Consider the following 11,100-nt stretch of genomic DNA (forward strand, 5'->3'; position numbering starts at 1 on the left):
TAAGCTCATTGCAAGAAGGCAATGTTTCATTCTTTGTACTTGTATCCCCAGAATGGAGCTTGGTACATAATAGGTTCTTGCTGATTGATTATCTGTTTATGAATGAAAGAAAATAAATGAATAAAAAATTCATTCATCCATTTTTCGGTGTGTTGCTATGTTTTCTTGCCTAATCTAACCCTTTGCTTTTTTCAACACCATTCTATATACTTATTTTATCAAAGACTATTCCCAATGTTGTAATATTAAAAAGTTATAGATAATTTTAAAAATCAGTGTTCTTGAGGTAATTAGAATGATGAGATAAGGTGAGACAAGGAAAGATAACTTCCAAACAAGATAATACCAAGTTTTCTAGCAGTTATCCAAAGTATCAATCAAGAAATGAACCTCTATTAGAGATGTTGAGCTCAGTAGGCAGGGAATCATATCTAGTATTCAAAGCTCAAACTGGATAAAAAACTGACATTAGGACCAAGAAGCCCCAGGTTTAACTTCTACTTTGGACTCATATCGACTGTATGATCCTAGTCAAGTTATTTAAACTCACAACTTCCCCATCTCTATTCCCCAGGCAGTTCTCCAAGGTGATGAAGTGTAAAGAATTCTTTGGTCTTACATTGATGGAAGGAATTTTTCATATGGCATTCCACTCAGATGAAATCACAGGTCTGGTCTGGTCCATTAAAAAAAAAAAATTCAGAGCAGTTCAGTATAAATCCACTCAAATCATAACAGTAAGTTTTTCAGACCAATGAGCTATATATTTTTTGCTACTATTACAAATCCAATCCTTAAGAGTTAAGAATTTCAGGGCAGCTAGATGGAGCAGTGGATAGAGCACCAGCCCTGAAGTCAGGAGGATTTGAGTTTAAATCTGGTCTCAGACACCTAACATTCCCTAGCTGTGTGACCTTGGGCAAGTCATATAATCCCAATTGCCTCAGCTCAAAAAAAAAAGAGAGAGAGAGACAGAGTGAGTTAAGGATTTCTCCAACTTCCAAATTTCTAGTGAGGAACTTCATACTTCACTAGCTGACATATTTACGTCACTAAAGACTTCAAAATGCTTTATGTACACAAGAAGATTGTACAATCATCAACTGTGAATGACTTAGCTATTTTTAGCAGTACAAAGATCCAAGACAAATCTAGAAAGACATATGATAAAAAATACTATTCACCTCCAGAGAAAGAACTGATAGAATCTAAATGCCAATCAAAAACATACTAAATTTTTGTGTGTTTTTCTTTTACAACATAATTAATATTGTCTCATATGTTCTTCACAACAACCCTATTGAAGGAGGTACTGTTAGGATCACTAATTTACACATAAGCAAAATGAAGCACAAAGACACTCAGTTAAACCACCATCATGCAACTGGTAAGTCTGGAAAGGAGGGACTAAAACCCAAATTTATTCAAGTGCAGCACTCTCCTCTATACATCTGTCTTAAAACTGAAAACTACTCACAGATCAACTAAGAACATAAAACTTTGTTCTAAGTGCGATTGCTACTTATTCCTGATGATGTCTTATCCTTGTGGTATTCTTGATGTAGTACAATTACCCTAGAAACTAACTTTCTGTTATTGTTGTTCAGTTATATTTTATTCATGACCCCATTCTTGACAGAAATACTGGAGTGGTTTGCCACTTCCTTCTTCAGGTCATTTTGCAGATGAGAAACTGAGGCAAACAGGGTGAAGTGTCTTGCCCAGAGTCACACAGCCGGGCTAGTAAGTGCTTGAGTCCAGATTTCCAATCAGGTCTTCCTAACTCCAGGCCTGGCATTCCATCCACTATACCCTGCCTCAAGGGCTGGTAATGGGCTACAGAACTCCTTGAGAGGTTCTATGGGTACCTCTAAAGGTTTGGGGCATTCTGTAATGCAATTCTCTTGAATCCCCATTGCAATGTTTCCTTTATTTTCTGTGATTGGTGCCTCTGATACATTTAACCGATTAATATTAGTGAGCTGTTACAAAGCCATATTCCCTAAGAAGATACTGTAAGAAGAGAAACACAAACATTTCTCCCCTGCCCCCCTCAGGGGCACGCTCTGTGGCCACCACAGCGCTTCATTCCTTGTGGACAGAGGCCCCAAACTTGAAGCTTCTTCTCCTTCACCTCTCACCCCAGGTCAGTCCCCAAAGCTTACTCTAATAGACGATAATAATCTAATCCCTTTGCCTGTAGCACCCAGCACTGCTGAGCCAGGCGGATCGGGTCACTGGGGGCTTCACTTCCCCCAGAGTTTGACTGCCCCAGAGGCCCGGAGCCTGGACTCCTGACCTGGGCCTCAGGATGGCTCATTTTGCTGACCTGCCAAAGCTCTCACGGTCCCCAGCCTGCTAGCACTTACTGTCCCAAGGTGGGAAAGAAGAGACAAGATAGACGCAGAAGCAGCCACCAGAGACTCTATGTTCATGGCTTCCTGGTGACCTGGGATGGGGAGAGGAAGCCACCTGAGAGAAGGTGCAAGGCCCATCCTCCCCCTGCCCATGGAGGCCCACCCTCCCCCATGGACACTAGGGAAGGAGAAGGGGCTCTGGAGGCATTCTAATGTAACTTCTCCTGCTCAGTCCATTACCTCTCGAGGCAGTTAGCTGACTCAGAAGCAGCCACACCTGCACGTGCTCTGAAGTGTGGCCCTCAGGTATATCCAGCACATGTTTACAGAAAGGATGTTAGGACACAATTTTCCTTTGGACTTGGATTTTTCTTTGTATTTTTATTCCCAGGGCCTACCGCAGTGCCCCTTATACCCGCTGACTAAGGCAAAAACCAAAAATATTTGTTATTGTTGTTAAACAAGTATTTAAGTTTTTGAAAAACGACTTTGGCAGCTGTGTGGATTATAAATTGGAGATAAGGGATACTGGAAGCAGAAAGACAAAGCAGGAAGCTATTACAACAGTCCAGATTAAAAGAGATGTGGCCCTGAAACAAAGCAAATCGTGACAGTGACTAGGTTGGCCCAACCTTTGACTATGGGCGGCCTGCTTGTTCTGCTTGGCCCTGGAGAGATAAGGTAAAACTTCCTAACCTTGGGTCATGCCTAAAAAGTGACCTGTGCCGCCTCAATCTCTCCCTGTGCCAGTCTAGACTCTGCTCCGCTGCCAGAGGGATCCCCCTTCCCTACCCACAAACTCTCAGTGGCTCCCTGTGACCTCCAGGATCAGTCACAAAGCCCTCTGTTAGGCTCTTGAAGCCCTGCTGGCCTGACCCCCACCTGGCACCCCTGATGCCACCACTACTACACACCATCTTCCTGTCCCTGGTACTCTGCCATCAGTAACCCCGGCCTCCTTGCTATTCCTGGTCACCCCAAGGACTTTTTCCACTGGCTGGCCTCCAGATCACTCTCCCTCATGGCAGGGAGACAGATGGGGCAATAGTCAGAGGGACCTGAGTTCAAATCCTGACTCAGACACCAAACACTTGCTTTCTGTGTGATCCTGGACAAGTCACCCCCCCCCCCCCACACACACACACACAGCAAACAATTCTCTCTCTCTCCATCTCTCCCCTCAGACTTCCAGAACTCATCTTCTGCAAGAAGCCTTTCCCAGGTCTCCTTAGCTTGAGTTCCCTTTTCTCTCCTCACTCTCCAGTATTCTGAATATATCTTACTTATACGTTGTCTCCTCTCTCCCCCTGAGACTGTGAGCTCCTCAAGGGCTGAGACTGTGTTTTGCCTTTTTTTGTATTCCCAGCACCTGGTACACGTTGTTGTTCAGTCACTTCAGTCATGTCTGACTCTTCCTGACCCCACTTGGGATTTTCCTAGCAAAGATGCTAACATGGTTTGCTATTTCCTTCTCCAGCTCATTTTACAGATAAGGAAACTGAGGCAAATAGGGACTTGTGACCTAGCTGCCCTGCACCCCCTAGCTGCTGCTGGGTGGCATATAGTAAGTGCTTAATAAATGCTAATTAACTACCTTATTCACCGGTTTCTTTCATTAAGCCTTTCCTAAACTCCCTTCTCAAATCCCAGCAGCTGGAGCCTTCTCACGCCCAACACTATATTTTATGTATTTTCTTTATGTATTACGTATTCGTTCCATATAATTTACATCCATGTTGATAGAAAATAAGCTTTCTGACTAAGGGAACAAGTCTATTTTGGTTTTGTATCCCCAGGGTTTTTCAGAAAACCTGCCACATAGGAGGCTTTTCCTTTAACAAGTTAATTGATTGATAGGTGTGGAGAGCATATAGTCAGACCTAAGTTGGTGAGTGTGACAACTCGGTGAGAGTGCTGGTGTTTTAAATCAGGGTACACACAAATGATCAACAGGCAGGGAAGGGATATACTTAGAAATAAATGGTATGTAAAAATGAAAGGCATTAATGTTTCAAAATAATTCAAGGCAGTACACATGTGCCAATACTGTGTGGCATCACATTACAGAGCCAAGGGACTTTTGAGAAGGGATTGGGTTTTTCAGTGCTAATCTGGCTGTAAATTATGAAGTAATTGTGCTTAGGTACAGAGTTAGTTGGATAGCTAAGTGGGTACAGTCAGGAAGAGCCAAGTTCATATCTGGCCTCAGACATTTGCTAGCTGTGTGATTCTGGGCAAGTCACTTAACCTTGTTTGTCTTAATCCATTGGAAAAAAGAAATGGAAAACTACTTCTGTATCTTTGTCAAGAAATCCCCACAGACAGCTTCGGGATGCTGTGGTTCTCAGGGTCACAAGAGAGTAACGGAACTGGACACTACCACTTAGCTATTAATATTGCTCATACTTAGTATAAAGTACATTTCATGCTACATTATATACGATACACACAAGTAATCGTAAACATGTTTAATGCATCCCACGTTACATTTAAGCTTTGTTCTCTGTAGATGAGATTAGGAGGGTTCCTCGGGCAGAGGGGCGGGTTTTTCACCTGGGACCGGGCAGTCCTGTTCCGAGTCCCTCGGAGCCCGCAGAAGCCCGGCTCTCCTGGCTCCCAGCCCCAGGCTCCCCTCCCACACCAAACACGGCGCTGCGCCCAAGCTGAAGGGAGTCCCCGGCGAGTCCCGCTTGGAGGAGATCGCGCAGGACAAGCTGAGCCGCAGGGTTTCTCCTCCTCCCCCGACGGCTCAGGAGTCTCCTCCCAGGCGCTTCTTCTCCGGCGCAGGCGGAGGGGGCGGCCCAGGGTCTCTCGGAAGGGCCCGGGGGCAGCGCGCAGGGGGCAGGAGGAGGAGGCGGGGACTGCGGGGCCGCGTCCGAGAGCCCGAGGCTGTTCTCCGCCCGCGCTGACTGAGCGCGGGCAGTCAGGGCGTCCGCCCGCCCGGCATCCCCTCACGCGGGGCGGTAAGGGAGGGACCCCGGGCAGAAGAGAAAGCCCTCCGGAGGCGCTGAGTTCGCCCGCCCGCCCGGCTCATGGGCGGCCCCGGGAACGGCAGCGAGAGCCCGGCGGGCGCAGCCCCGGAGAGCGGGCAGTGGTCCCTGCCGCGCTGCGACGAGAGCCGCTGCTCCGCCTTCCCGCTGGGGGCCCTGGTGCCCGTGACGGCCGTGTGCCTGGCCCTGTTCGCCGTCGGCGTGGGCGGCAACGTGGTGACCGTGCTGCTGATCCGGCGCTCCCGCGACATGCGGACCACCACCAACCTGTACCTGGGCAGCATGGCCGTGTCCGACCTGCTCATCCTGCTCGGGCTGCCCCTGGACCTGTACCGCCTGTGGCGCTCGCGGCCCTGGGTCTTCGGCCAGCTGCTCTGCCGCCTCTCGCTCTACCTGGGCGAGGGCTGCACCTACGCCAGCCTGCTGCACGTCGCCGCGCTCAGCGCCGAGCGCTACCTGGCCATCTGCCACCCGCTGCGCGCGCGCGTGCTCGTCACCCGCCGCCGCGTGCGGGCGCTCATCGCCGCGCTCTGGGCCGTGGCGCTGCTCTCCGCCGGGCCCTTCCTCTTCCTCGTGGGCGTGGAGCAGGACCCGGCCCCCGGCGGCGCCCAGGGCGCGACGCCGGCGGCCAACGGCACCCGGCCGGCCGCCCCCTGGCCCGCGGAGGCCCCGCAGCCCGCGGCCCGGGCCGCCCCCGCGACGCCGGGGAGCGCCGAGAACGCGCTGTTCAGCCGGGAGTGCCGGCCCAGCCGGGCCCACCTGGGCGCGCTGCGCGTCATGCTGTGGGTCACCACCGCCTACTTCTTCGTGCCCGTGCTCTGCCTCGGCGTCCTCCACGGCCTGATCGGGCGCGCGCTGTGCAGGAGCCCCGCAGCCGCGGGCCGCCACAAGGAGCATCGGCGGACCGTGCGGGTCCTGGGTGAGGAAGGGAACGGCGCCGCGCAAGCGGGCGTCGGGGAAGGCGGGAAGCCGCCCGCTGCCCTCCCTTACTCCCCGAGGCCGCTTCCTCCTCTTCCTTTTCTCTGTCCTGCTCCTCCCTTTCTTCTTCCTCCTCCTTGTTCTGTTTTCTCTTTCTTCACCTGATTTCTTCTGTCATCCTTTCTTCTTCCTCCTCCGTGTTCTATTTTCTCTTTCTTCACCTGATTTCTTCTCTCATCCTTTCTTCTTCTTCCTCCTTGTTCTATTTTCTCTCTTTCTTTCTTCACCTGATTTCTTCTCTCATCCTTTCTTCTTCCTCCTCCTTGTTCTATTTTCTCTCTCTCTTTCTTCACCTGATTTCTTCTCTCATCCTTTCTTCTTCCTCCTCCGTGTTCTATTTTCTCTTTCTTCACCTGATTTCTTCTCTCATCCTTTCTTCTTCTTCCTCCTTGTTCTATTTTCTCTCTTTCTTTCTTCACCTGATTTCTTCTCTCATCCTTTCTTCTTCCTCCTTGTTCTATTTTCTCTCTTTCTTTCTTCACCTGATTTGTTCTCTCATCCTTTCTTCTTCCTCCTCCTTGTTCTATTTTCTCTCTCTCTTTCTTCACCTGATTTCTTCTCTCATCCTTTCTTCTTCCTCCTCCTTGTTCTATTTTCTCTCTCTCTTTCTTCACCTGATTTCTTCTCTCATCCTGTCTTCTTCCTCCTCCTCCTTGTTCTATTTCTCTTTCTTCACCTGCTTTCTTCTCTCATCCTTTCTTCTTCCTCCTCCTTGTTCTATTTTCTCTCTTTCTTCAGCTGATTTCTTCTCTCATCCTTTCTTCTTCTTCCTCCTTGTTCTATTTTCTCTCTTTCTTCAACCTGATTTCTTCTCTCATCCTTTCTTCTTCTTCCTCCTTGTTCTATTTTCTCTCTTTCTTTCTTCAGCTGATTTTTTCTCTCATCCTTTCTTCTTCCTCCTCCTTGTTCTATTTTCTCTCTTCTTTCTTCACCTGATTTCTTCTCTCATCCTTTCTTCTTCTTCCTCCTTGTTCTATTTTCTCTCTTTCTTTCTTCACCTGATTTCTTCTCTCATCCTTTCTTCTTCCTCCTCCTTGTTCTATTTTCTCTTTCTTCACCTGATTTCTTCTGTCATCCTTTCTTCTTCCTCCTCCGTGTTCTATTTTCTCTTTCTTCACCTGATTTCTTCTCTCATCCTTTCTTCTTCTTCCTCCTTGTTCTATTTTCTCTCTTTCTTTCTTCACCTGATTTGTTCTCTCATCCTTTCTTCTTCCTCCTCCTTGTTCTATTTTCTCTCTCTCTTTCTTCACCTGATTTCTTCTCTCATCCTTTCTTCTTCCTCCTCCGTGTTCTATTTTCTCTTTCTTCACCTGATTTCTTCTCTCATCCTTTCTTCTTCTTCCTCCTTGTTCTATTTTCTCTCTTTCTTTCTTCACCTGATTTCTTCTCTCATCCTTTCTTCTTCCTCCTTGTTCTATTTTCTCTCTTTCTTTCTTCACCTGATTTCTTCTCTCATCCTTTCTTCTTCCTCCTCCTTGTTCTATTTTCTCTCTCTCTTTCTTCACCTGATTTCTTCTCTCATCCTTTCTTCTTCCTCCTCCTTGTTCTATTTTCTCTCTCTCTTTCTTCACCTGATTTCTTCTCTCATCCTGTCTTCTTCCTCCTCCTCCTTGTTCTATTTCTCTTTCTTCACCTGCTTTCTTCTCTCATCCTTTCTTCTTCCTCCTCCTTGTTCTATTTTCTCTCTTTCTTCAGCTGATTTCTTCTCTCATCCTTTCTTCTTCTTCCTCCTTGTTCTATTTTCTCTCTTTCTTCAACCTGATTTCTTCTCTCATCCTTTCTTCTTCTTCCTCCTTGTTCTATTTTCTCTCTTTCTTTCTTCATCTGATTTTTTCTCTTTTTTCATCTTTTCATTTCTTTTTCTTTCTCATCCTACTATTCCATGCACACTCAACCCTCCAACATTCAGCATCCCCAAGTCTTAAGTCAGCTCAACTCCTACACTTTTTTTACTTTTAGTTTATTTTCTACGCTTATTTTTAATAATAGCTTTTTATTTTCAAAATACATGCAAAGATAGTATTCAACTTTCATCCTTGCAAAACCTTGTGTTCCAAATTTTTTCTTTCTCTCTTTCCTCCATGCTCCCTTAGACAGCGAGTAATTCAATATGTGTTAAATATAACACCATAGTTTCATGCACACACAATTGTGTGCAAATGGTATCCAAAAAATAAAAACAAAATCACAAAACTGACCTAGCCCTCAAAGATCTTTCATCCCATTTAACCAGTCAGGATCTTGATATGGATGTTTTTTGGAGGGAAGAAAAAAAAAAATGCGAGTGTAGACTTCCCAGAAACCTTTATCCCAAGACAGATCCATCATCTTCTGGATCCAGTCTTTTTACGGTCCTATATCTGGTCCCAAGAAATCTCTCTCCGACTCTGGGTAAAGAGACCCTCCTCCACCTATTACCACGCCTGCCCCCTTTCCCCTTCTTTTCCTCAGATTTTGCCATGTATTTTGTTATAGCGTCTTCTGCCTTTATTTTAATCTGTGTGGATTGTGACTCTTTGGGACTGTTCTTTAAATTCCCCCACTAGATTATAGCCTCTTTGGGACTAAGAATCTTTTTCTTATTAAGGATGATTCACCCTCAGTACCTAACACAATATGGATTTGTTAAATGTGAATAAAAGTAAGAGGTCAGATTTCTGATCAAGAAGCGTTTCAGTGAAGAGCAAAATGCTGTATTTGGAGTCAGATGACTTGAGTTTGAATCCTGGCTCTGACCCTACCTCTCTGAGCTTCGGTTTCCTTATCCGCAAAATGGGAGGAAACAGATGACTTTGGATGTATGCTCAAACGCTATGATCTGGACATTTCTGAGCCACCTCTACCTACTCTGTGAATAATCAAGTCTTCAATCTAGTCTTGCTCTGTCCCAGATCATGTTATTGTTCTACCTCTGTATACTCGCTCTGTAACCCAATTCACTCCACTGCTCTAAGGGGTAAGGCAAAATGATAAGGGCTCCAGAAGTGTACAATTCTATTATAAATCAGATACCTCTTAAAGTAATCATCTTTAATAGTACCTGAGGGAGCAGTCTCTATTGGAATTAAAGTTTCCAAAATGACTTGTTCTGGCTTTTGTCATTTTGGGATATCACATACGTTGGTAACCCTAATTGAAGCTTCTGTATATTGAAGTTGACTTTACACACTGGATGGGATTTGAGTTAGAAACATTTCTCTTTTTTTGTTTGTTCTTATCGTTGCTGTTGTTACTCCCTGGATAAATCCTAAGAATGCCAAGTGAAGTAAAATTGCACTGCAGAAGCCTTTGTTAATTTGTGTGTCTGTTTCTCTTTGCAGTGGTGGTGGTTCTGGCATTTATAGTTTGCTGGTTGCCCTTTCATGTTGGCAGGATCATTTACATTAACACCGAAGATTCCAGGACAATGTACTTCTCCCAGTACTTCAATATTGTGGCTCTGCAGCTTTTCTACCTGAGTGCATCCATCAATCCTGTCCTCTACAATCTCATTTCAAAAAAGTACAGAGCAGCTGCCTATAAACTCCTTTTTGCAAGACAATCTGGAGGAAAAGGTTCTGGAACTAGGGATGGAGGAGGAGAGACTGGCGAAGAGACTGGAGGAGAAACAGCAGGCTACACTGACACCAGTACGAGCTTAAAAAAAGAGTGCAGTCACCAGAAAGTCCAAGGATGATCCCTCTGCTCTCCACAGAGATGGAGGGGACTGTAGGTAGGGAATGTGGTAATGCCATCAGATCGAGTCACTGTGTTAGTTGGTTTAGTTGAAAGGTTTTTCTGTTGTACTGTAAGTCCCTTGAAGGTAGGAACTGGTTTTGCTTTTGTTATTGTATCCCCAGACCCCAGCACAAAGACTGGAATAAATGGTTTATTGATTTGATTGTTTGATTTGTTACAAAGGTTGGTTCAATACAGAGATGAAGAGCAGGATCAAGAGGGAATGAATGAAGTGTGAAAACAAAGGCAATGAGAAAACTACTTTTTAAAGCTTAATAATAATAAAGTAAATGTGTTAATTGAGTTATGAACATTTATCATCAATTCAGCTGGTGAGCTGGTTAAAAACAAACATTGATTAAAAAAAACTGTCTTTATTTTGGGTAGCACTATATAATATTCGATCATTATTAGGACACAAGACCTAGCATCCATCTAGTTTAGGAAAGGAATGAACAAATAATCAAATGAATGAATTAATAAGCAATTACTTCTTGGGAAATAATAATGCTAGATACCGAGGATACAAAGACAAGAGAGACATTCCCTGCCCTCAAAGTGCTTACATTTTAATAGGAGGATATAACCTGTAATTGGGGTATAGCAGCCATATAAGTAAGTGAGTTTTCGATGTGGAGAATCATAGGGCATGTGAATGGTGAATCAACTAAGGCAGTCAATTTGCTGTCCAGGACAGATGTTTCCTTCAATTAAAAAATAATGAAATTTTTGTTTAACATCCTTTAGGTGCCAGTAGTTTCCTAAGCTCTTGACCTAAGTAGATTTTATTGTTCAGTTGTGTCCAACTCTTCTTGATCTTATTTGGGGTTTTCTTGACAAAGATACTGGAGTGGCTTGCTATATCCTTTTCCAGCTTATTTTACAGATGAAGAAACTGAGACAACAGGGTGAAGTGATTTGCCTAGGGTCACACAACTAGTAAGAATCTGACATCACATTTGACCTCAGATCTTCCCAACTCTGGGCCCAACACTCTATCCGTTGCACTACCCAGCAGCCACCTATGGAGGACAAATGTTAATAACGTTTAGATTTTT

The 11,100-nt window shown here is 45.2% G+C and overlaps 1 protein-coding gene across 1 annotated transcript; it reads left to right on the plus strand.

Moving 5' to 3' along the window:
• The first annotated feature begins 5,327 nt into the window (after window positions 1–5,327).
• On the plus strand, window positions 5,328–10,210 carry MLNR (motilin receptor). The gene is made up of 2 exons (XM_031961945.1): window positions 5,328–6,266; window positions 9,646–10,210. Exons 1-2 carry the CDS (start codon window positions 5,390–5,392, stop codon window positions 9,999–10,001), a joined length of 1,233 nt encoding a protein of 410 aa, XP_031817805.1. The 5' UTR covers window positions 5,328–5,389; the 3' UTR covers window positions 10,002–10,210.
• The last annotated feature ends 890 nt before the right edge of the window (window positions 10,211–11,100 follow it).

Source organism: Sarcophilus harrisii, chromosome 3 (genome assembly GCF_902635505.1).
Source record: "Sarcophilus harrisii chromosome 3, mSarHar1.11, whole genome shotgun sequence".
NCBI lineage: Eukaryota > Metazoa > Chordata > Mammalia > Dasyuromorphia > Dasyuridae > Sarcophilus > Sarcophilus harrisii.

Bases quoted from the DNA above. Each gene is read 5' to 3' on its own strand.
- MLNR (XM_031961945.1), top strand. From the start codon at position 5,390: ATGGGCGGCCCCGGGAACGGCAGCGAGAGCCCGGCGGGCGCAGCCCCG. The intron at 6,267-9,645 runs GTGAGGAAGGGA...TTCTCTTTGCAG, and splicing joins GCGGACCGTGCGGGTCCTGG to TGGTGGTGGTTCTGGCATTT.